At 42.8% G+C, this 24755-nt stretch overlaps 3 protein-coding genes across 5 annotated transcripts; 1 reads left to right on the top strand and 2 right to left on the bottom strand.

Moving 5' to 3' along the window:
- The first annotated feature begins 107 nt into the window (after nucleotides 1–107).
- si:ch211-154o6.3 (uncharacterized protein LOC563854 homolog) lies at nucleotides 108–11633 on the top strand. Of its 3 annotated transcripts, none has more exons than XM_036538187.1 (18): nucleotides 108–689; nucleotides 1854–1969; nucleotides 2504–2664; nucleotides 2817–2937; nucleotides 3304–3425; nucleotides 3832–3918; nucleotides 4033–4122; nucleotides 4800–4888; nucleotides 5288–5519; nucleotides 5697–5819; nucleotides 5946–6111; nucleotides 6418–6503; nucleotides 7629–7849; nucleotides 8796–8849; nucleotides 8992–9401; nucleotides 9629–9707; nucleotides 10581–10724; nucleotides 11171–11633. In XM_036538187.1, exons 1-13 carry the CDS (start codon nucleotides 600–602, stop codon nucleotides 7715–7717), a joined length of 1572 nt encoding a protein of 523 aa, XP_036394080.1. In that variant the 5' UTR covers nucleotides 108–599; the 3' UTR covers nucleotides 7718–7849; nucleotides 8796–8849; nucleotides 8992–9401; nucleotides 9629–9707; nucleotides 10581–10724; nucleotides 11171–11633. The 3 variants fall into 3 exon arrangements, with proteins under 3 accessions (XP_036394080.1, XP_036394079.1, XP_036394081.1); XM_036538186.1 differs by having other exon boundaries at nucleotides 7629–8387; XM_036538188.1 differs by lacking the exon at nucleotides 8796–8849 and having other exon boundaries at nucleotides 7629–8387.
- A 720-nt stretch (nucleotides 11634–12353) lies between these two features.
- On the bottom strand, nucleotides 12354–17164 carry cops7a (COP9 constitutive photomorphogenic homolog subunit 7A). The gene is made up of 8 exons (XM_036538275.1): nucleotides 17088–17164; nucleotides 15472–15594; nucleotides 14603–14678; nucleotides 14375–14463; nucleotides 13618–13820; nucleotides 13371–13476; nucleotides 13011–13180; nucleotides 12354–12756 (listed from the first exon to the last, which is right to left on the bottom strand). The coding sequence occupies exons 2-8, from the start codon at nucleotides 15592–15594 to the stop codon at nucleotides 12717–12719; spliced, it is 807 nt and encodes a 268-aa protein (XP_036394168.1). The 5' UTR covers nucleotides 17088–17164; the 3' UTR covers nucleotides 12354–12716.
- A 1103-nt stretch (nucleotides 17165–18267) lies between these two features.
- Nucleotides 18268–24173, bottom strand: si:ch73-86n18.1 (uncharacterized protein LOC564061 homolog). Its single transcript, XM_036538276.1, has 6 exons — nucleotides 23715–24173; nucleotides 22713–22814; nucleotides 21078–21239; nucleotides 20709–20860; nucleotides 20217–20338; nucleotides 18268–19684 (listed from the first exon to the last, which is right to left on the bottom strand). Exons 1-6 carry the CDS (start codon nucleotides 23812–23814, stop codon nucleotides 19522–19524), a joined length of 801 nt encoding a protein of 266 aa, XP_036394169.1. The 5' UTR covers nucleotides 23815–24173; the 3' UTR covers nucleotides 18268–19521.
- Between the last annotated feature and the right edge of the window lie 582 nt (nucleotides 24174–24755).

Genomic DNA, 24755 nt, shown 5'->3' with positions numbered 1-24755 from the left:
GTTTCAGTGGCCGCAAGGGGGCGAATTAGGCATTCATCTGATTTGCAGTACAAGTTGCACTCGGGTTTACCACTAACCAATGCATTATTCGCTAGTATGTTAGACGAGTAGTATCAAGTTCAAGTCAAGATGGAGTCACTGTTTAGAAATTCCCACGCTTGTATGGCTGAAAATGCGCACTTGGAAAGAGTGAGTTGGGAAAATATTGGAAGTAGTTCAGTCATTCCACAAGGCGTTGGGTGATGAACATGTACGTCAGTCTGTGATGTCAGCCCTGCCTTTCAAATATGGAGTCGCTTCCCTAATGTGAGGTCAAACTAGTGTATTCTCTTTCCGGCCCGTGAGATCGTATTGTATTTCTGAGTGACACGTATCTAAAAAAACGTAGCGGGCTGGCGATCACAACGGCAGTGACAGACGAGGACGTAGCGAAACGCACAAATACTTGTCTCGTGATTACTGTAAAATATGACAGAGCGTTCGTAGGTATTAGAGATGTCCTGAGAGACATGCAGTGAGAGGAAGCGGAGAAAGCGTACATTGCTAGCCGGAGACGATATAAAGGGTAGCAAACAGTAATAGTAAACAGTAGTATACAAATGGGGGAGGTGAGGAAACTGCACAAGAAGTTGAGACAAATTGAAAATCTGGAGATCAAACCCTTCCTCAGCCTAGAGGAGAGAGTCAAGGTACAAAAAAACTTAATGCGATTCTATTAAAAATGGCCACATTTCTTGTTAGGTTGCTGTATACACTGGAAACATCCACGGGACAACGGCTACTTGCTGATAGGAGTATATGGTCCAGAGGAGGAATTTTGGAGCTGTGTTCAATGTTTCACTTAACAATACTATGGAATTGTTCTTATTGTCTATTAGCTAGGTACTAACACTCTGGCAAACCTAAGCAAGGATAGAGACAAGCTGATGCACTGTAACATACGAAATATGACATGGTCAAACAGGTCAACACCAAATGGGTATTTTCACTTAGTAAGATTGTCCCATTAGGAAAGTGTAATCAAATGTATTTATACTGACATTCTAGTAAGACAAGCCAACCATATAGTAATGTCAGCTGGAGCTATACAGAACTGATAAGACAATGGTTTGTAGTGAAAGCATTGTGCAAAATCCCACTGATGTTAAGCTTGATGCTTTAGAATGCCGGAAGAACTGGATGACCTGGTGCTGGGCAAACACCAGAAGAGAAAAGTCTTCATATATGTGGCTTGCTTGAAGTCCTCTTCTGGTCATAAGCTGGAAGGATGTAGACAAGCACAAAACAGAATGTGGTTCTTTTCATAGATCAGTGCTAAACTGAAGAAGTGTCATGTGATATGGCAGACATACAAAGAATATCAAGAAATTCGGAAACATATTGTAGCTATCAATTTGAATGTGCAAATGTTTGTGATGCAATTTCAATGTGTTACAAGCTTAAATATCATAAGATTCAAGTAGAATAAAATGACTTCTCTTGGGGTCTGTGAAGGTTCTGCAGGAAGAACCATGTTAGACAAGATACGATACACTGCATGTATGTTTTGTCAATTACCTCTCACAGTTATGTGCATGATAATTTGGGGAATGAGGTATATTAATCCATAAATCTTATCTGCTTCTGTGTTCATAACATCTGGTCATTGATTTTTGCAGTAATACAGAACACTGAAAAAAAAAAACATTGCATGAAGTCTGTTAAACCATAGCAAAGTCTTATCGGCTTCTGTATCCATTACATCCGGTTATTAATTTTTTGCAGTGATACAGAAAACTATGAATAAAACTATTACATGCTAACAGAAAAAAGGTATTCAGGGGGGACACTAACAAAGCCCCACTTTTCCCCAGATATCAAAGAAGGAGGAACTTCGCGCCAGATTGGCTGAGCTGCTGCTGCAGCATTCTGCCCCCCAGCAAACCCAGGGCATTGTGGGAGACGAGAAGGAGAAAATGAAAAGACGAGTGTAAGAATGAGGGATGGATGGAAAGTGGGAGATTAAAAAGACATTCTCCAAAACAATACATAAGCTGTAATCTTTGAACATTGCTTCTGGGGAAAATTGGTCAAATTTCCTACAAAGTGCACTGTTTTTTCCTGGAGAGACGATGAGACTGTTTGGAAAATAACATGCCTATATGCGATCATTTTCGCAGTCAACATTTAAGGAATTCACATCAGCATGTTTGCTCATGCCTACACTTTTCACGCACTAGTAGCTTTTAACTAATATTTGTCATGGTACGCTAAATTAATTTGGTATAGGCCTGTGTGTGTGTGTGTATGTAATGTAATACATGAAGAGACATGTGACGTAAATGTGATATAAATAGTAATGCCTTGCAGAGACGCATGAGGCGACTGTCCGAAGATCACAAACAAGCACTTGCTTTAAAAGACCTCCCGAATGTGCAAGTGGTCTTACAATTTTGAGATTAGCTTTGTAGATAACCACGGGCTAACAGCTCTACTGTGTGTTTATGTCTTTGCTGGGGCAAAGTGAGGAGAACTCAGAGGCCCTGACTTCGCAGCCCCCAGCACCCAAGGTACTGAAAGAAATGACACAGGAAGTTACCATGCAGGAGCAAGGAGAAATAACTGGTGGCGAGGCACATGATGGCACAGCCAGGATACAAGCAGAGACAGTGGGACCTCAAGAAGGTAACATGTTCTCAACAAAATGTCCGCTGATGCAACTGTAACCACTACAACAAAAACAGGAGGCATGAAAATAGTTAATGTAATGAAAATGTCACAGACGCACATGCAGCATAAAAGTGAATGTTGTTCCTCTCCCCTTATTTGTATCCTAGACACATTTAAAGCTCTCAAAGCATCTTGGGAAAAGGCAGGGTTTCGGCTAAGGCCACTCGAGGGTCATAGTGATATCATCACCTCAGTGATTGCCGTGGACAACTTGGTGATCTCTGGCAGGTAACCATAATAATCTTGTTGCAGCGTGCTCTTTTAGAACGTGGTGTCCCAATCTAAATCCCTGAAGGCTGTATTGTACCTGTGGCTCCCCTTGGTTTTGCCCCCTTGAAAGCATTACTTTGACAGTCAGGATTTAAAAGTTAGCTTTGAATATGTTGTCAAGGAGCCGTATGTGTGAAAATCAAAGCACTGTCTGCATTTCAGCCCCTCTCCTTAATGTGAGTGTGTCTGGGAGAGATGCCTTCTGCCTGCTGTTTTTGTGCCATTTTATGAGACTCTGTAATGTGGGAACCGCTGTTCAAGGGATGTCTGACATATGGCCTTCCAGCATGTTTGTACTGAATTTGCTCCCTGTCTGTCTCGTAGCCGTGACACCACAATAAAGGTGTGGCATGTTCCCACGGCAACAGAGCAGCGTAATCTTGGGGGGCACAGTGGGGGAATCACCTGTCTGTCCGCACCTCCCCCTGAATACTGCAGGAGATTGGGTAATGCATGGCCACAAGCTGTGTTTCATAACCACATTTCAGTGCACTGTCTCAGTGTAGGAGTCTGTGACACTCACTGGCACTCTCATACTTCTTCTGTGTTGTGCATTGATGTAGAAGTAATTCACTGGTAAACCACATTACCCTGACATACAGTATAACAGTATAATTACTGCACAGTGTAGTAGAACAGTCTTCAGTGTAGTGACTGTGAAATTCTGCCTGAGTACGTTACAGATGTGTGTTGGTAATATGCCCCAACGTTCATATGCTCTCACACTCCAGAAATGATTTACTGTATTAAATAAAAACGCATGGCCTAGGTTTTGCAACAGTGGCGGCTTAGTTTCTGACTCTCTCGGCGCGACGTTATTGTGCTGTTAATGCCTCTGCCGTCTCTCCGCAGCACGATACCTGTCTCTCAGTGACAAAGAGAGGTTTATTGTCAGCGGCTCAGTGGATTGCTGTGTGAAAATCTGGACCCTCAGCAGCGGTGAGTTGATGGAGCTCCCAGCCTGCGCTCAGGCGCGTGAACAATGTGGCGTGCGGCAGATGTTTTCTGGAGGCATAAACAGTTTCATGCTGGAAACCCTCCTCTTTCTTTTAGGCTGCTGTGTCAAGTCCATCTACACTTTCAGTCCAGTGTCAGCTCTGTGTTTCCTCCCTGATGGAGAAGGGTACATTGTCACAGGATCAGGTGAGAGGGCAGGGTGTATGTGAGTGTCCTCCAGAAGAAGGTTATTGTTGGTTTACATTTACATTTATTCATTTGGCAGATGCTTTTATCCAAAGCGACTTACATAGGTTACAGTTCTTTACAATGTTATCCGTTTATACAGCTGGATATTTACTGAGGCAACTGTGGGTTAAGTACCTTGCCCAAGGGTACAGCAGCAGTGCCCCAGTGGGGTTCAAACTGGCAACCTTTCGGTTACGAGTCCTGCTCCTTAACCACTACGCTACACTGCCGCCCCTGGTTTAGACATAAAGGTGAAAATATGTTACATTTAGTTATTTAGCAGAGGCAAACATCCAGAGTGCCTTACAGAGGTTACAAATTCATCCACGATATTCATTTATGCAGCTGGATATTTACTGAAGCACCAGGGTTAGCTACCTACTCTTTAGGTTAGTTAGCTACTCTGAGCATAGTGATTATTTGGAAGTCACTCTAGGGTAAGAGCGTCTGCTAGCTGATGTAATGTAATGTAATGTACCTTGCCCAGGGATGCAGCAGCAGTGTCCCAGGGGGGAATCAATCCAGCAACCTTTTGGTTACGAGCCCTGGTCCTTGCCACTGTGCCACACTGCTGCTTCAAGGATACATGTTATGAATGCTTGATGTCTAAGTAATGAAATATTGCTCTCTCCCAGATGGGGGTAAAGTGGAAGCGTGGAGCTGGGATTCTATGGAGCGATGTCAGTCAGTGAAAGAACACGAAGATAGTGTGACCACACTACAAGTGAGTGTCATTGCGTGAGTGGGACTTTCAGCTTTCTGAGATACACACTTTAACATGCTCTCCACAACTGGCAATTTTTAAAGGGTCTAAAAATAAAAACATACAGTCCACCCCTGCTGTCAGCATGCAGCATTTTCCTTTCTGCATGATTGCCCAGCATGATGAAATTTCTGTCTTTGTCACTTGGCATTTTCTACCCTCTCAGGGTAGAAATCTATTCAGTAGCCTTGCAAAACCACCCACAGACCAGCCCCCAAATCACATAAGCTGAGTAATTCTGGTATAGAAGGACAATAAAATAGTCTGATCTGTTACAAATGAATTTTTACAGGTGGAGTTTGATTTTGGAGGTGTCTCATACTCAGTCCAGCCAATCATTTCTGCTGTTCCCATCCACAGTGTCAAGGGCCTCTCCTCTTCAGTGGTTCTGCAGAAGGGGGCGTGGCTGTGTGGGAGGTGTTTTGTTCTGACCCCAACCCCTTGCAACTGCTACACCACTGGGACTCCACTGTGACCGGCTGTGGAAGCCAGAATGGATCCCCCTTTAGCCGCCTGGCCCTCAGTCCACGTGGAGACAGAGTCTTCCTAGCCAATGGGAAAGCTAGCCTGAAGATACTGAACTGGAGGACAGGTGTGAGAACTACAGCTCCCAAAATGCTCTACACACAGGAGTTGATATCAGAATGGGATAATCAGTCTTTTTTGAACATATTCGACAATCAGTCTTAAACTAATAGTCTTAAGCTTACACTAAAGTATACATTGTCACATTCTCTGTATGAAATACATCCCTCACCCCACTGAACAGGCTCTGTATCAAGGCTGACCAATCACAGCAGCGTTGCAGGGGTGACAGATTGCGTCAGTCAAATAGGAGGCCTTCTGGTTGCTTCCTGCTTTGACCTTGCGACGGGAGCAAGTACCCTGAACCGTAAGTGATTAAGATTAAGAATAATTATGACTATTCACTTAAACAGTTTTTGAGCCAATATGGCACTATTCTGTGCCTCTAAAATTCTACCTCTTATGTCCTAATTATCCTCTCTTTGTCTCCAAGTATTTTCCCTCCCGCAGTGCAAGTATTTGGTCTCCCTCACTTGTCCGGAATCTCCCAGAATTCTTTGCTTCACAGCGTGGCTCACAGCCAGCGGGGGTCATCGCTGGGTCTCAGGGGGCAGAGCCCTAACAGTTTGGGAGCAGCTTCCATTGAGCAGCAAGGCTAGGTGAGCCAACTGCCCATTTGTTACTCATACCATCAACACACATTGACACGCAAGTGGCAACGCCTTTGGCAACACCTGTAACTGCAGTCAGAAAAAATAGGCTCCCTTGGATGGCACCATCTACATTTTTTCATGAGCTCACATGATGTGAATGACAGGGAATACAAATAATAACACTAGTGGCATAATGTCAAGGACTATCAGAATATATAAGGCCTTGTATCCTTTCCATGTATCAATTCTCCTTTACTTTTATTACAATATGGAAGTCAGTGCCTTGTAGTTATGATGTCATGTATATCACAGGGCTGATGTCATAGCGAAGAGAGACAGCCGGTTGGACGCCTCTGCAGTGGAATCCGATAGAGACACAGAGGAGGAGGAAAGTGATGGTAAGAGTTAGAGGCAACAAATGCTGATGTGAAACGAAAGGTGTCTGGATCACACGGTCACATGATTACACCCTGTCTTCCTTGAGTTGCGTTTTTGAGGTTGCCTGAGAAATACAGTCTTCTTGGAAAAAATGTGTATTTTCTCATCACAGTCTTACTGAGTAGTGGTTATGAATCAAGAAGTGACTTGAAATGACTATAAAGGCTGACAGTTTTTCAGTTACCTGACTGCAGGTCAATTTGTGACATGACTGATATGTGAAATACATAGATTGCCACAGTTCTGCTTAAATCAGATGGCCTTAGTTATGTGAACAGGTATCACAGGTGCATTGCAAAGTAGACATCTTTCATAATTGCAATTACAACAACTTGGAGTTCATTTATAAACCAAGACAGACACATGATATCTTGACATGTCATCATTAAAAATATATTTAAAAAACCCATATTTGATTATCTGATTATGTAGGGCTGACTAATTTTCATCACATGTAAGCTGTAGTTCTAGCTAGATAACACTGTGATGTTTTTTCCTAGTGTGTGTATGTTCCTACCTTGAAATCTCTAGGCACAAGAGGAATTTTCTCCCTCTCAGTTTTTTTTTCCGTGCAACAGCTGTATGAGGTGTGAGGAGCAGATATTAGAGACATTGCCATGTCGTCACTGCTGTAAATATCTGGACAGCTTTAAATACTAAACATTAATTTCTCAGTAGTTACTTCTAAATTTGTGTTCAATGGAGTTATAAAGTATCCCAGATACACTGCATCATCAACAACAACAACATCAATAATAATACATGTGCACATAACATTAAAACATGTTTTGTGTTATTAAAACAATCTTTGAGGAGTCTAGGGAAATTCAGGTATACTTTAAGCGGTAATGTATGCACATCACTTCTAATAAGAAATGGCATAAATATGTTTTTTTAATATTATCAGCTGGTGAAAATAGGTCACCTGGGTTAATTTGTAGTTAATGCTGTCAGTGTAATTTCAGTACAGTCCTAATTTTTTGAATGGAGTGGAGGACATGCTTGGCATAAATTTCACCCCTGTCTCTAAAACCATTACCTGTGTAACTGAAAGGCCTGCAAGATGAACTTCCTATTTCTCACAGATTATGACGAGGAAGACTACACATCCCAAGATGCACCTGAGACAGAGGAGGAACGCAGCTCCTCTTGGCTCCGCTGCGCTCTCCAGTGACAGACATTCGTTCACTCAGCCACCGACTGAGAGCACAGCCCCGCAGAGTGACAATGAGGAGAGAGGGAAGGAGGGAGGGAGGGAGAGGGGGAGTGAAGTGTGACAGATTGAGAAGAGCGAGAGCAGCAGACGGTGAGGAAGATGGACAGATTGTTTTCTATATAAATGTTGTTTCACATATACTGTATAAATAAACCTGCCAAATTGTGATCCTCTGACTCAGATGTTCATCATTCATGTCTGTCTGTAAATATCTGTTCCTCCATCTGCTTCAATATTACTCAACCCAACCTGTCTGTATTACAAATTAATGTATATTGATTCTCCCTTTCTTTCTGTCACATGCTCCGTCTCTCTCTCCTTCTGCTCTGCTAAAAATAATTTAATCATCCTCTCCCCTCCCTAAAAATTAGAATATTAATAAGTCCTTTTCTACTTCCTTCTATTTTTGTCTTCAAATCCATTTCCTTCTTTCTCCCTCTCTCTGTCCATTTAATTGAACCCGTTAAAAAGCATAATTAGCATTTAAATCTCTCTCCAACACTGTCTCCCCCCCCTCCCTCTCCCTACATGTCTCTGTCGCTAAGGCAACCAATGCTTTTTCCCACTCCCTCTCTACATCTCCCCTCTCCCTGTCTCTTTCTCTCACTCCCTCCTTCTGCAGCGAGAGGTAGGCATGTTAACTGATATGTGTGTGTGCGCGCGTGTGTGTGTGTCCTGTGTGTCCGTCCATGTGTGACAGCATTCAGCTTCTATATGAACGCTTGCTTAGGAGTGAGAGTCTTGGATGTGAAAGGTCTCTTACATGTATACCTATGCTGGACCTGATGTGTACAGGTGTTTGCCAGTACATGCGATGTGCGTGTGAAGCATGTGAAGTCCATGTTCCATGTTACTCTGAAGTGAGTCCAGGGCTCGCCTGTTAATGACAGCGTTTCATACACAGCGTTCACACAGCGTTGCGTGTGTGTTCTTGTGTTCCTTTACTACGGCAGTCTGTATGGGGTCTGTTTACAGTTTCGCTATCAGTCAGTGTCAAGTGTAAAAGCCCTCTCTCCCTCCTTCTTTCTCTTTCAAGAAAGATGATCATAGGAGCAGGGGAGCTGTGAACAGCTGAAACGATGGAGAGATGGTAAGACAGAGGGCAAGAGGGACAGATAGACTGACACACTGACTGGCTGGCTATCTGTCAGAGTTTATGTGCTGTGGTGTACAGTGCGGTCAGCCAGTGTGTAATACACCAAGCTATTTTAACCCCTCTCTCTCTGTCTCAGCTCCATCTCTCCTGTTACCCGACTGGCCACCCTGTGCTGTCTCCTGGTTGCAGTGGCGATTCGCCCTGTGTCATGTGATGGGGGCGAGAGGAAGGGAGATGAGAGAGAGAGGGAAAGGGAGCAGGTGGGAGAAATGCAGATTGATACCCTCTCATCACAGCTGTCAGTCACAACTCAGGCCACGCCCACTCCCCTCTGGGCAGTTGTCTGGGGGCCAACGCATCCGATCGAAGATGAGACCCCTCATTTCTTGTCTAGTCAAGAGACAGATCACCAACAGCCGGGAACTGAGGCTTGGCAACTTCACCAGAGCCCACCGACATCCCAAACCCAGCAGCTCTTACTGGGAGAGAAAGAAAGAAACAGAGAGGAGGATGGAGAAGGAGAAAACGAAAGAGAGCGAGAGGAAGGTAGGCTTATCTCTTGAGCATGAGAATGCGAGGTGCTCGGGAAATGAAGTTCCTGTAAAGAGAGTTGTGGTTTTTGCTGTTCTCAGAGGTCTCTCAAAGTTACACCTGAACTGTGGAATGTTTGCTGTAGCGGAGATTGATTTCGCTTACTGAGGAGGTATAGCGTAGGTGTACCATACAGACGCAGTCTGTTTCCACAGACCTTTCCCTGTCTCTCTGTCTTCCAGTCGATCCACAGTTCTATGTCACAGTGACCATCTCTTCTCTGTTGATTCTGACCGCTGTCATCATAACTGCCAAACTCTGGTAAGAGTTTCTCTGTCAGTCCATTAATAAGGCAGTCTCCGGGTCACTCTGGTGTACTGTGTGTGTACTATATATTTTGTGCCTCAACTACCTACCTCTCTCTCTCCATGTCAGTGTGATTGACATCCTTCTCACTGTGAAAGTGTATACAATGTTAACCTTTTCATTGTTAACCCTCACTGTTAGTGCTAATGTGTAATACATACTGTCCTCACAATCTTGTATTTGAAGCAAAGTACAATTTAAAGTAAAAGGTTAAATGCTGCACCAGTCCTCTTTCTTGATGCCAGAGTTAATATGTAGGACTGTAGACCTCTGTCAGTGTTTATATACTGTATTTACTCTGTTTCAGTATTAGTATCTACATACTGTATTAACTGGCTCTCTTTCAGTATGTGTATACTGTATTAATCGGCTTTGTCAGTATGCATTTGCTGGATTAGCCAGCTCTATCAGTATGTATATACTGTATTAATTGGCTCTGTTCGTATGTATAGATTGTATTAACTGGCTCTCTGTCAGTATTTATATGCTGTACTAACTGGCTCTCTATCAGTATGTATATACTGCATTAACCTGCTATCTATCAGAATGTATACACTGTATTAACTAGCTTCCTCTCAGTACGTATGTACTGTATTAACTGGCTTTCTGTTTTTATGTATATACTGTATTAACCAGCTCTGTCAGTATGTTATTTAATGCTTTCTCTCTGTCAGTGTACACACTATGTTAAAACTCTGTATCAATGTGTATATATTAACGCCCTCTCTGTGTGAGCATGCATGCACATGCCGTCATACCTGTCTCTCAGTGCCAGTGTACTGCCTGCGCTTTATGAAATGTCTCTCCCCCTCTCCCTCTCCCCCCCAGTTACGATCGCAGCTGCTCCCAGCACCCTCCCCCTCTCTCCCGCGGTGCGGCGCCCCCCCTCTCCCTCTCCCTCCCTCGCTCCCTGGGTCCTGAGGACAGCAGGCAGGCGCTGCACAGCACCCCTTCCTTCACAGACAGAGAGAGGTGAGAGACTGCACCGCAGCCCTGTGGGAGCATTTTTTCGGGGCAGCGCTTTCAGGTGTTTCGTAGGTATTAAGTGTGCTGGCTCGCTTGAGCGTCTTTTTTTTTTTGGCTTCCACATTTGGGAATTGTAATTAATGAAAGACCTTAATGACCATTTGTTTCAGATTATTCAACCCGTAATTAAGGCTAGTGTAGCTGCTGTAGGAAATAGCATTCTGCCAGTTAGCCTGCTTAACAAGCTGAAGAAAGGAGCAGACTTGACATTCTTGATATGTAGTTCTCAGGAAATCTTAAAAGTTGTTTGAGCAGAAGGACCTAAAAGTAGGCCATTTTTTATTTCTTGGAAATGCAACAATGTTGATCGCAAAAGAAATTTAGGGATGCGTTAGTTTCAAATGCCATGTAGAGTAAAGGATTGTCTTATTGATTTTTGTCTCCCTCTGTAGAATACCTGTGGTGAATCTCTGAGATGATGGTGGTTCTCCCTTTCTACTGGATACGGACATGTTGTGGTGTCGAAGGTGTAGCTATTTATTTTTCCCAGCTGTGAAACATATAGTCAGGGTTTAGCCATTTTATTCTTTATGGCCTTGAGTTCCACAAATACAAGCTCACTTCCTGCAGATTCTGTGTTTATTATTCCTGATTTATATAGCTAATTACTGTCCTATGCTTCAGACTATACTGTTAGAATATCTGCAGTTCACAGCACACAACTGAAGACGATTACCTCTGAAGACATTTATTCCATGAGTAAAGGGTTAAAACAACTTTATCCTTTGAGACCATTTCGTTGCGTGTAATGCTGTGCTACCATGTGATTTAACGTATTATAATGTAACGTGTTGAGGTAATGCAAATGTATGGTACAGTGTACACTGAAAACCCAATAAAAGCCAATACTTGCGTTTTAACACCAAATATGGAATTCATGTCGGTGAGGTGAGACCACACAACTAACAAACATGTGTATGCAATGCACACACACACACACACACACACACACACACACAAGCGCACAGAGGTGTGCAGCTGTGAGTTCACAAGTTTCCATCTGTGTGGAACAGAAAAGCTGCGAAACACTAAGACTGAATCACAGTGACTGAAATTAACACTGCTATTTATAGAGAGGAGGAGAGGAAGGGAAAAAAGGGGGTTAAAAATCCAAATAGGATCCTCTCTCCATCCCTTCCAGGGAGCTAGGGGAGTTAATTACTCCCATTAACGTCATGCAGGAGAGAGATTTTTTTAAAAATACACAGAGAGACTGGAGTGGGTGGGTGAGCACAAGAAAGAGAATTTAGAGATACATAGACATACAGATAGGGAAGGCAAATAGACTTTTATGAGAGAGGGGCTCTGGCAAAACATATTGATAAAACAGCACAACACACATGGTGTGTGGAACAAAGCAAATTCAGCTACTGTGTAGACCAAGGACAAAGGTGGTTTCAGCTCGTCACTGTAAATCCTGGGAGGATAATCTTACCATTGTGCTCAACCCAAAACAGATAAATACTTCCCCATGTCAATATTTAATTACCCGATTCCTAACACCCTGGCTGATATTGAGAGAGAGAGTGTGAGGAAGAGAAAAAGGACATGAAGGACAACCAGTTAAACTGGGCGTGCAGCAAAGACAATTTATTGTCAACATTTATTATGTTGATTTACGACACAATGCACATTCAAAAAAATACAAATTAAAACAAAAGCAGCTCACACACACTTATTCTGTCTGCGTCACCCACTGCTTTTGGATCTACCGCACGTGATCAAAGACACACTCGCTGCCCCCTGTCCCTGTACATGTCTGCACACAACACCAAGTCTGTCGCGCAATTTGTCAGTCTGTCTGATTCGTTATGTACACCAGTCCATCTGTCCGTCTGTCTGTCTGTCTATCTATCTTCCAGTCTGTCTTGCCTGTATGTCTCCCAAGTGGGTGAATCGAAATCTATCACAATCTGACATCTCTCCGGGCCCCAGTCCTTAGTTTGACTTTGACCAGATTTTCCCACTTCCACGAAGTCTGCAACAGACACGATAAAAACATTAACAAAAACCAAATGAAGAAATCTATGTATGTACAGACACAAAGGTCTGTGCTGACTTCTACCATCAATTATTTATATCGGTCTTTAATGTGATTGATGGTTATTACTAAGTTCAATTAGCACATTGCCATAATTCATGGCAACACTTAGGTCAGCAACTAAAAGCTAATAAATCCCTGCAACTGAGGGCTGAAATTGACGGTTTGTAAAATACAGTACATCAGCTTACCCTTTGACCTTGGAGCTCTTCTTTCCCGGTTGCCGTGGTTCCTGTGATGAAGCAGGGTCTCGTGGCTCAGCCGGCTGATCTGCATCCTGATTGGAGGCGGCCCCCGCAGGGGCAGGGCCAGATGAAGGGGACGCTGAGCTAGCCTTCAGGGTTTTCTGTAGATTCGAGACCTGACAACGAAGACAGGCAGGGTAGTGAGTTTAAGATGAAAAGAAAGGCAGGGATGTTGAGAAACACAGTTCTTCACATACAACACACAGTAACCTCGGCTGCATCAAAGACTATGATAGACGCACGGAGCACAATATGGCCACTCTCCACGGACTCCACAAGGGCACTGGCGCATACAGTGGGACTGACCTCGGTCTCCACCTGCACTTTGACCTTCAGCTGGCTCTCTCTGTACTGATTTGCTCTAGACACCTGCTCCTCAATCCCACACAGGACAGCTTCACACCCCGAGCACCTGAGAGAGAGAAAGAGAGAGAGAGAGAGAAGTAGAGAGAAAACAAAACAGAGGTTAAAGACAGAGCTGCTGTTGAACGCTGCGCCAGCTTGTGCAGGGAAGGCACAGCATAGGTAATGGAGAGGGGAGAGAAAACCTCACCACTCCTGGAGCGTGTTGGCGATGTTGGGCAGCTCGTTGGGTCCCAGGTCCCGCCCCACGCTGCAGTCCACCTCCACCTGCTGGTTGCGCTGGTCCAGCTTTCCCTGGATGATGTCGCAGTACACGGCCTCGATCAGCAGGTCCTCCAGCTCACGCACATTCTTCAGCTCCAGCTGCTGGAGAAGCAGGGAGTAGGGCAGGCACTGGGGGGGGCGGGGGGGACAGGGGGGAGAGATCAACACACGCTCCGAGTCTCATGTCTGCGCTCCGCTGTGTTCCCTTTCTTCACCTAGCCTCTAAATGGCAGCTGACAGCGACAGAGCCGCTGCTGTCAGCCTGGTCTGACACTGCTGCTCATTCACCTTGGATGAATACACTTGTATTCTGCTGTGCTGGAAGTTGCCCTGGATGAGAGCGTCTGCTAAATGAACGTAACGTAATGTATTTTACACATACCGATCGTGCCCTGTTTAAAAAAAAAAAAGCCATGTGGGTCATACTGTTTTTGAGGAAAACCTGCTGTATTAATCTACATTCAAATATATTATTTAGTTTGTCTCAAATGTGCAAAAAAAAAAGTTACAGCGGAAGTGCACCATGAGAGTAATCCACAGCATTCAGTTCAGTTTTAAAAAAGGATCATGGCATATGGTGCGAAGCAGCCACTGTGGTATTAAATTTGGACTGCATCCTCCTGTACCACCATTCAAAAAGCACCCCTCCCACAGAATTCCTCCATGGGGCAAAGGTTTGCTACCTTGAGATTGGAAGCCAAGCTGATGATCGACAGGTGGCGAAGTTTGTTCTTCTGTGCAGGGGTTAACTCGGGGAGAGAAGCTGCTCTCTCTGGGAAAGTTAGGGAGAGAAAGAGAGTGAGAAGGTGCGATAGAGAGTGAGAGGGGAGGTGAGATAAAAACAACACTTCATATATAAGTTGGGTGAAAGACATGTAAAATAAATGAAAAAGTTCATTACGAATTATCACCTTTATAGTCGCAGTAGGTTCCATAGGCAAACAGATTGAGGAGCTGAAACACTGGTGCATGAGGACCTGTCTCCAGCTAAAGGGGAAAGAAAGCAAGCCAGAGTTAAGCTTATACTCCAATCCACACGCCGTAAATGCAGGCATGCAGGTAAATTAACATAGATTAAACGGACACAGCAAAGAGCATTAGATAAATGATTTCACCAAATAAAACAGCAGTCTATGATTGTCCGAATAATGTTATTGAAAGTTCTGTAAAATGGCATTTTACATTTGACTTATTATTTTATTTATCTATTGACTGATGTATGATAGTATACCTGGCTTCCCTTGTCTAGTCAGGTTGCACACGTTAACTTGTGGTAGGGCTCGAATAGTCTTATGCTCACACTCACTGGTCTGGGAGTGTTGTTAGCCTTGTTAGTCTGAAATGTTGCTCACTGAACTCAAATGAATACAGTTCTGTTCTTTTGTGCTGGAAGTTGTTCTGGATAAGAGCATTTGCCAAATGAATGTAATGTAATGTAATTCAGTGAACACTAATATCTAATTAAGGGTTATTAATGTCTTTCATATAGCTGGCAATGTAACCCTTTCACCTGACTAAAAGGCAAGCACAGCAATATCTAACAGGGCAACAAACTAACAAGGCTGTGCTTGTGGTTTCCTGTAGTAGTCTGACCAGTGTAGCACTCAGCAAACTCACTGGTAAGCCGGTTTGTTGTTAAAAGAAAGTGATCTCATTAATTAGGGGATCAATCAAGCAATGTCTTAAAAATAAACCAAATACAAAAGTGAACAGCTGGAATGCACAAGCGTGAAGCCACCATCCCACTGAAGGCATCTTGGGAGTGGCCGACGACGGTTACCTCTCTGACGTTGGGGAGCTCAAGGATGTCAGAGAACACATAGAGGCCCGGCGTTTCCAACAGGGCGCTAACAGCCTGAGCCAGGGCCGACCCGGAGAGAGAGAGGAGCTGCTCTACCTCCATCTGAGAGAGAGAGAGAGAGAGAGAGAGAGAGAGAGAGAGAGAGAGAGAGAGAGAGAGAGAGGAGGGAGAACACAGCTCTGCATGATGTCACAATACACTGACACGGGTTAGCTGCTTGATTGACAGGAGGTGATGATCAGGGCACAATAACTGGACTTGACACAATGGAACAGTGACAGTCTGATAGGATACTTTAACACCAGGTCTGTGTCAAACCTATTTCCTACATCAAGAGATGCTTAAATGATGAAATTGTCCAATCCAACTTTAGACACACCACCTGGTAGGTGTCGATGTTCTTCGTTTCCATTCAGAACTTAATTGCTCCACTAGACTACTCTTTTAGGTTTGAGTCATTTATTCAGTGACTGTCAGGGTTGATTAGGGCCATAATAGGATCTTAAATTATGTTTGACATGTCTTGAAATCTCATTCTCTGATTTGCAGATGATAGCAACATTTTTTCAAGAACTTTGCTAAAAATAGCTAAAGACAAATAACTGACTCTCTTAATCACAACAGCCTCTACAGCCTCTTACACATTATTAGTTTTTTATGGTCACCAATTTTAAAACCCACAAATATGACCAACAATTTCATAACCATTGTGTGTTGTTGCGGTATTTTTATAAGTGCCAACACCGACACGAAATGTCATAGTGGCATACTTTACAGATATGAGAAATAATCTGCTCATTATTACTGAATGACCTTAGCGTCCTACTACCAGTGCAGGTATCTGTTGATCCTTCACCATACTTCAACTTCTCAATTAATATGAAGCATAGAAAATTTCCTAAAATTGACATTTGGTCTCAATATTGGCACTGACTCGACAAAACAGACAATATTAGCAAGCTAACTAGTTAACTAGCTAGCCGGCTAGATTCCAGCTGTGTAGCTAAGACATACCACTAAAACACATGGCGTATGACAAGTTTTGTTGACTTAAATTGCCCATTCCTAAGTTAAATTATATGCAATATCATACATATAGACAATGACAACGAATGACATTTCAGGAAAGTGCCTATTAGCTGAATAAATGTAACAAAATCAGTTCATATCTCAGTAGCTGCCCGGCTAGTTAGCTAATGAGCTGTTCGTATAAATAATGCCTTCCCTGTCATGGTGTAGTTCGTCAATAATTTAGTAGTTTAAGGTTCTAAAAGCAAGAATGTTTCGCTATTTACATATAAAGGCAACACTTAATATAGTAGGGAGACGAATACGTCGCAGGTGATAGCTAGCTAGCTCGCTAAATTACAGCGGTGTGTCTTTGAAACACTAACAGCCAGGGATACACCGGCGTATCATTATCACTAAAGAGCGAGGCTTCCGAGAGGAAGCGGTAGGCCTCAAACTAATTTCTGGGCTGCTGACATTGCATTTGCAAACATTAAGAACGAAAACAGAGTCCTCAGAGTTGACCTATTTTTAACTCGTTTCATTTTTGTTGAAAGTAACTTGTAATTAATATATATATTAATTACCTTCTTCTGTTGAATGCACGCCGCTATTGGTATTTCCAGAATCTCCCAGTTCCGTCAAGGCAGTCTACACGTTTTGCGACAACAATCCCAATCTTTAAGCCCATTGGCTGAGGTGTAAAAGGAGGCGGGAGAAGGATTGTAATTGACAAGACAAAAAAAAAAAAAAAAAACTTGTTCTCAGCATGGCGCCCTCTCGTGGTGAAAAATTAGCACAACTTCAAAAGAGGCTTGCTCAGTAGGCTGTGCTGAAAATTGGCTCTGCAAACTCGGTTTCGGCGTTACGCACAAACGCACCAAGTTCTTCTTCTCCATAAATCGGGATAAACACGAGCACAAATAAGTATGCCGAGAAAATTACTGGTATCAAAATGTCGTGAAGTTACACTTAACAAATTGGACAACATTATACCTTCAGTCTTCTGTCTGCTGTTGGTGCTGCTTTTCACTGTTTCTCTTTGACATGTGATCATTCAGTGAATTATGCTAGTCCAAGGGTATGGTACCCATTCACAGGCGCATGGATGCAATAATCAACATTGCAATTCATCTCACTTACCAGCTGGACACGCATTATATAAATTTAATGTGTTTATGTTGTGTAACAAGTCTGTTATTTTAGATGAATCTTACTTTCAGATTGAATCTTTTCTGTTCAGTCTTGTACTTCCAGATGCCTACGTGCTTGACATTGAAAAATTAATGTGTTTTTCTGAAAGCTGTATGTGGTAGATCATCTCATTTGTATGCTTCAAGTAGGATTAGTACAACACACTTGAACCTGTTATGAATATATTAGATATGAACTAACTGCTTCCTTTCAGTGTTGTCTGGGAGGGTTTTGTGAGAGAGGTGAAGGCTCTCAAAGCAGGAGTGCACAAGGTCCCAGGTATTTTAAAGACATACTTTCTTCAATTTGTCTGTTCTCTCTGGTACTTATATGAGATTTCCATACTGAATGTTTGACCTGCTGAATTATATTAAACATTTTTTTCTGCCTTTTAAAAAAGCTTTAGATCAAAAGATTTCCCTGAATGGAATCTAAGAGAAAGAAAAGCTTTTTCCAGTGTTGCAGCGCAGGTGTAAAAAGTGATATCATCAGCATACAAAAGTATTTTGTCATTATGAACATTAAGATCTCAGTAATTCATGTGGTTGAACAAAATAAGATCTGAGACACGGCCTTGAGGAATAACTTTATTGACATTTTAAAAGTCTGATTTATCATCCTTAACCACAATGCAGTGGGTTCTGTAAAAAAAAAGATTATTTTCACAATTTTCTGCAGCCTTATGGGAGAGTCCCATATTTATTAATATTTCATAATATTCAGTATCAAAATCCTTGATAGATCAATGAAAAGAGAAGCACGGTGTTGTTCAGAATCTAAGGCACTGATAATATCATTGACTATTAAGTGCTCTGAAAGTTGACTGAGGCTCACTAAAGTTCCTGTGTGCATATAAAAACTCTCTGAGTTGACTACTTACTCGAGACTCTGGGATTTTATCCAGACCCAATAGCTATTGAATAACCTAAATAATTATTTGTATTAGAAGGCTACTATATGAAATAAAAAACCCATTCACATTACCCCAAGATCTAATATTCATTAGACAAAGACAATTAATTCTCCATACTTTCTGTATGTTTGATTTGGCACTTAGCTATAAGTATCTCTGGATCATATCCACAGTTTCCATTAAATTTCAATTAAATCTGAATTGAAATATCAGTGAAATCTAATTCTCTATGATTCCATGAAGTGCAATGCATTTAGGAATTTTGATTACAATTAGAAATAATAAAAACTGTTTCAAATGTTGAATTTTTACCAAAGAGCAGAAAGTAGGACAAAATAAGACGGGTGTACTTTCATGTTTGAACTTCTTGGGAGTTGGTTTTGGCTTATTCATCTAATTTCTATCCAGTCTTTTATTGATTAAAAGGTACTTACAGACATTCTTCTCCTCACTGTACCATCAGGCCTGCGTTTCTCCACTTTTTCCTTTGCCTCTCTGACTGTTACAAACCCTCTGTTCACTGCTTTATTCTGTTATCTGATTTCTTTTTCAAACAGGGACTGCCAGCCATTCCTGACCATAGTGACAAAAAGCACATGATTGTGTATAGTACATATACATTAGGAGAACCGAGCTGCTATATATAAAATATAATATTTCCAATGATTTACAATAATCCATTACTGCCATTGTGATTTTTATGGATGTATATGTATATGCACTTATACAGTCTCACATTTATATTCACATTAAGTAATTTAGCCGACACTCCTCATCCAGAGCAATTTACAAAGTGCATATACTAAGGCAAACAGCAGGCTCAGATCTTGAAGAGATGAAAGCTTAAGCCATCAGTATGAATTCTCTTCATGGCTGAGCATTTTGTTCGGTCGTGGGTCGTGCAGTGACATCAGTCAGTCCACTTTGACGGCAGCCATTTCGCAGATCCTTTTGTAAATGAACTCACATGGGACATCAAACCAGGACCTGGAGTGTGAGTTTAGGACGGCACAGTCCTCACCATGCAAACCACCTGAAAGGTGGTTGTCTGGCTCAGAGTGCACATCATCCCAGTATCTAAGCCAAACAGGAAGAGAATCTGTTTTATTCCTGCATGAAAATGATGAGTCATTTACATGTGCCTTTTGGACGATTTCATGACAACACACAGAGGAGAGAGAGAGCGGGCAGGGACAGGGGCAGGGACACGAACATAGGCCTCATTCATTAACTAGCCGAGGTCACTAAGGTAATTTCGAACAAGTAGCAGGAGGCTTTCAGTGAAGTCCCGAATGCAGTTAGAACGAAACAAATTTTGAACAGGTAGACGCTGGGGCACAGGATGCACCCACTGTCTGGACACTGCAGTAATTTTGCATTTGGCCCATTAAAAAAAAAACAAAAACACAAAAAAATGATAAATTTCTGTGAACACTGAAACGACAACGAAATGAACAAATGGAGATTCTCCTACTTTATTATATGAGAGTAAAGCAAACAAAGAATAAGACAGAGACAGGATAGTGAAAAGCAGCCAAAGTTAGAGGCATGCAGGGAGAGGATCGGAGAGAGAAAGGGTGTGAGGAAGGTGAGGGTGGTGCAAACGTACGTGTTGTTAACCGGTGTGTTGTCCACCCATTTCCATTCCCCCTCTGTCTCTATGTCCGACAGGCCAATCCAGAAGTGGTAGTCAAACCCTCCTATTTTGCGTGCCTCTTTCTCCAGGGCCTCCTGCAGATGAACAAGCCCGGTTAAAACTGTGTGGCAAATGTTGTCACGCCGTGTCCCTCTTGGCTGGGGTGGGTGACTTCAGCCATGCTGAACTCATGATGTCACTTGATGGTTATAGACCTGCTATTGTTGCTCTGGCAAAGATCACTTTTTCCAAAACATTGTGTTCATCAGCTTGCTTTGCACAATGCAAAACAGCGTCTCATCAGCATGTATATCATTGTGAGGTCACAATGTCCTTTTATTATTTGTCATAGGTTGCATGACATGTTGACAAAATAAATGCACACAATCCTCAAATGGCGCTTGTCACTGTGGAAAATGGTGGTTGTATTGCTGTCATGGGAAAACAAGCGGACCTCAGACTCACATGCTGTTTGTGACTCTCCAGGATGGTGAGGTAGCTTCCCATGCTCTCGCAGTTTTCTTTGCTCTCCTTCCAGTCCATCTTGTCTGGACTAAAATAGTAACACTTGTCCTCTAAGTGCAGCCATGAGTCTGGACACGGCTTACACCTTTTCACTGTGGGGAAATAAAGAGGTGGGGCAGAACAGGAAAAGGAGGGAGGATAGGATGAATGATAGAGGGAAAAAGAAGAGAGGAGAGGAGGGGAACAGGAAAAGAAATGTAAACTGATAGGAGGGAGTAGTTGTTAGGAACTGAGAGCAACTGACTCCTTTGTCACTCTTGACTCCTTTACATGTGATGGACATTATCATCAGCAGTGGAATGTACTCACCACTGACTCCCGATTGGCTGCATTTCTTCCCTATGTCAGTGTACTCCTGGCAGAGCTGTGAGTAGCGATTCTGAAGGTTATCGTACTTGCGAGAGAGAGAAGGGGGAGGTGCAGTGTTTTCCACAACCTGTGAACACGGACTGATGCTGGGCCTATTGTACACTGAGTTAGAGAGGGAGAGGGAAAGAGAGAGAGGGAGACAGAGATTGTTGTCAATGCATTTTTGAATAGGGGGATTTTGCTGATTTATGTACATAGCTGTGTATATTACATCATTTACATTTTTCTGTTCAATGTAGGCTGTGGCCTGTCATTTTCTATGCTGTGTTTCATATGGGCCTCTGTGCACTTTTGTAGTGTTGTTTTGGAAATCCCTCTGGATAAGAGCATTTGCCAAATGGATGCATATAAACGTAAATACAATGCTGTCATTTTGCTCTAAAAGAAGGATGGAATGGAGAATTGTTCCTCTGTGGTTATGCCCTAGGTAAGATTGGATAACTCTTATCATGCCAATAAAGCCAGCCTCAATCATTAAGCATTAAGCAAATCATTATTATTTGACTATATTCAAATTTCCATGTATTTTTTTTCTAGTTGTAAATAGATAATCAGCAGCTCTCGTTTGATGTGAATGGTAATGCAGCTGTAAGAATGTAGGCAGTGGTGAATCATGGCGTTGTTATAATGTGTGATGACCGCATAGGTCATGGAGTGGATGTTGGCCAAACGTTTAAGAGCACTTTCATTAAAATATCTATCAATGCTATAATATTATCTCTGGTTTCCTCTTTGGTTCAGTTTCGTTAGACCACAATATGAATTCTGTTTTTTTTAGGTAAACAGTAGAGTTGGGGTATTGCATCTACAAATATTACAAATATTTACAAATATTTTGCAGCATCTTCTAATGGCAATAAAAAAGTCAAGTACCAGTTATTTACAAGCATTTTGTGGCTGTAGTTACTGGTTCTGAAAGGAGTCAGTGTGAGTGTCTGGTATTTCAATGTCTGTCTGCATTTTTATGTCAAAGTGCTTAAGATAAAGAGTTAATACATATATGCACACCAACACTGAGAAAGAGGGTCTAATTAGCAAATGATGTTGCCTTCTAATTGTGAACCAACAGAATTTTATCATGCTGATTGCAATACTCTAAAAAAAAGTTTGCTGGAGGCAAATTACAATATTTTCATTCTAGTGCAAAAAAGGACAGGACAGTGCAATATTAATATTTCTCTGCGGCAAGGTTTTTTTAAGCATAAAGGAACCTCATTTTCCTTTCCATTCTGTTCCATTACATGCTGTTATTGGGTCACCATTGGAAAGCAGTATTATCTTGCTTTGGCCCAAAGTAACAAAAAAAGTACCTCTACCAACCATTTTACCTAGCTGTATTGTGAGAGATACCATCAATGAAATGGTAGCCCTCACAGCAGGTAAAAGGTAGTAGGGAAGATTTCACAATTTTGAAACCTGAAAAGTTAAATATTGCACAACCTGCTCCTAAAATCATGCCAAAAGAGAGAGAGGGGGAGAGAGAGAGAGAGAGATGTAGAGAGAGGGAGAGGGGCAGACAGGCAGGCAGGCAGGCAGGCAGGCACGCAGGCAGACAAACAGCCAGTGTTTACTTACAGAGGACACCCAGGGCGATGTTGGCGCTGACGGAAACCAGCAGGGTGGTGATGAGGAGAAGGACAGTCTGTCTCCTTGCCCCCCACTTCCCTCCCTGCGCACCTGAGAGGTTGCATTTACGTTAGTCACGCTCTCGCACGGTGACAGCCAGGATGGTGATCGGTCACACCCAGCAGGCTTTAACATACTGCTGGTTGACTAACGCTCTGAGAAGACGGCAGATTGACACTCACACACTGACTGTATGCACTCAGTCAACTGACAGATTGACAAAGTCACAGTTGTACTTACACATCAACTGGTGTGTACACTGGCTGTTAGACCCACGTGTCCCTGCGGTCATAATAGTTCCAAACACAAGAACATAACTTTATATTTTATTCTTGATTCTGTGGTAACCAACGAGGTGAGACTACATCCAGTCTTTTTTTTTGTCTCATTGCTTCGTGAAGAAGGCCTGACTGGTTGGAAGGCATTTCTGCTCGCCGCTCTGAATGCAAATAGCTGGCCAATGGATCATGCACTCATTGTGATGCCGTGTAGTCCATGTGCATGTAGAGTGTTTACGCTGCAGTCATTGTTATTCTCTGCAGCAGCGAAGGACGGAAACAGAAGATTATTCATACAGAGGTTGCCCGCCTCGCCTCTGTAGGGCATGTAGTGCTTTTGTCCTGGGGTCCCACGCATCCCCTCCTACTGTGCCTAATTTTCTGGCAGTAAACTATCCTCACTGCATTATGAATGCAGGTCACCAACACATGAACTGTCTGCCTCGCAAAGGAATGCGCTGACTTATATACTGTCTGGCTCATTTAATGAGACACATTCTTATACTGGCAGAGTGGTGATATATTCTCACTTATGCTGCTATTTAAATTGAAATCTCTCTCTCTCTCTCACACACACACACACACACACACACGCGCAAACACACACACACACACCCAAACTTTATCAATGCTGATGAGCCAGATGACACGGAGCTGCATTCAAGAAGATTACCTTGTTTGCCCCCTGCTGTGTAGAGGATTGGTTTGTTTCCTCTGCATGAGATGTCCTCAGTGAACTCCTGTAGGCTGGTGTAGTTCTCTGCGTCCTCCATTACCAAGAACCCCTGTTCACCTCAGTCGACTCAAAGCGCCTCTGTGTTACCGTTAGCGATTCCCGTCTAAATGTGCCGGTTGTAATGAGGCTATTACTGCAGCATCAGAGAAGCGGCGGTGGCACAAATATTAAAGGAGGAACAAACTGCAGTTTGAAGTAATAAAACTGATCCTATGAGAATGAGCTTTTGTAATTGTGTATGCTGAGGATACAGACAATTATGACAAAAAGAAAACCCCGTTCCCTCAGATTAACTTTTCTTCTTTGTTTTACCCCTCCTTTCTGGTCTTTGCTGCTATTTTTTTTTGTTTTATTCCAGATTGCACTCAGGCAGTGCTCTCTGTCTCTCTCAGAACTCTGAATCCCACGTGTCTCTTTCTCCCCCTCCAGGGTGTTTTATACGCATGTCTGGGCCGGGGGGGGGGGGGGGGGGGGGGGGGTCAGGGATGGAGGGAGAGTGAGAGAGGGAAAGAGGTGAAGGGGGGGGGTGAGCTAGCTGGAAAGTATAGCGTGACAGTAAAAAAACATGGTGATCATTTTAGGTCACTTTGGTGTGTGTGTGTGTGTTGGGGGGGTGTCAGCTGTAATTGGAAAATATATAAATAAAGAAGACGGGAGTAAGCTGCCAGTAAAGGAAATGCTGTGGCCGAACACAGCCAATGCCAAAACAATGCCAGAAAGTCTGACATAAGGAAATAACTGATGTCACCAGTGGCAGTGTAAGTGCAGACCCCCATACACCATAATCTGTTCTCATTGGGGATGAACAAAACTCTCTCCTCTTGTCACTTCCAGTTCCTTCCGCTGAGCTTCCTCCTCCTATCTCCTCGTAGACCCTTGTCCAGCTTCTCTCTCCCACTCTCCCTCCAGTTGCATCATACAAACTATTCAAGCTGTGTAAATATTATTCTGACAGGATGTTCCGTCCCTGGCGGCCCC

This window comes from Megalops cyprinoides, chromosome 10 (genome assembly GCF_013368585.1).
Source record: "Megalops cyprinoides isolate fMegCyp1 chromosome 10, fMegCyp1.pri, whole genome shotgun sequence".
In the NCBI taxonomy this organism is placed as follows: domain Eukaryota; kingdom Metazoa; phylum Chordata; class Actinopteri; order Elopiformes; family Megalopidae; genus Megalops; species Megalops cyprinoides.
The sequence above is the reverse complement of the archived record's forward strand: the minus strand, read 5'-3'. Positions and strand labels throughout refer to the sequence as shown.

Bases quoted from the DNA above. Each gene is read 5' to 3' on its own strand.
- si:ch211-154o6.3 (XM_036538187.1), top strand. From the start codon at position 600: ATGGGGGAGGTGAGGAAACTGCACAAGAAGTTGAGACAAATTGAAAAT. The intron at 5,520-5,696 runs GTGTGAGAACTA...CCCACTGAACAG, and splicing joins GATACTGAACTGGAGGACAG to GCTCTGTATCAAGGCTGACC. The intron at 6,504-7,628 runs GTAAGAGTTAGA...TATTTCTCACAG, and splicing joins AGAGGAGGAGGAAAGTGATG to ATTATGACGAGGAAGACTAC.
- si:ch73-86n18.1 (XM_036538276.1), bottom strand. From the start codon at position 23,814: ATGGAGGACGCAGAGAACTACACCAGCCTACAGGAGTTCACTGAGGAC. The intron at 20,861-21,077 runs GTGAGTACATTC...ATTTCCCCACAG, and splicing joins CAGCCAATCGGGAGTCAGTG to TGAAAAGGTGTAAGCCGTGT. The intron at 19,685-20,216 runs GTACGTTTGCAC...TGTTTGGCTTAG, and splicing joins AACACACCGGTTAACAACAC to ATACTGGGATGATGTGCACT.
- cops7a (XM_036538275.1), bottom strand. From the start codon at position 15,594: ATGGAGGTAGAGCAGCTCCTCTCTCTCTCCGGGTCGGCCCTGGCTCAG. The intron at 14,679-15,471 runs GTAACCGTCGTC...TTTCCCCTTTAG, and splicing joins AGCTCCCCAACGTCAGAGAG to CTGGAGACAGGTCCTCATGC. The intron at 13,181-13,370 runs GTCAGTCCCACT...CTTCGTTGTCAG, and splicing joins AAGTGCAGGTGGAGACCGAG to GTCTCGAATCTACAGAAAAC.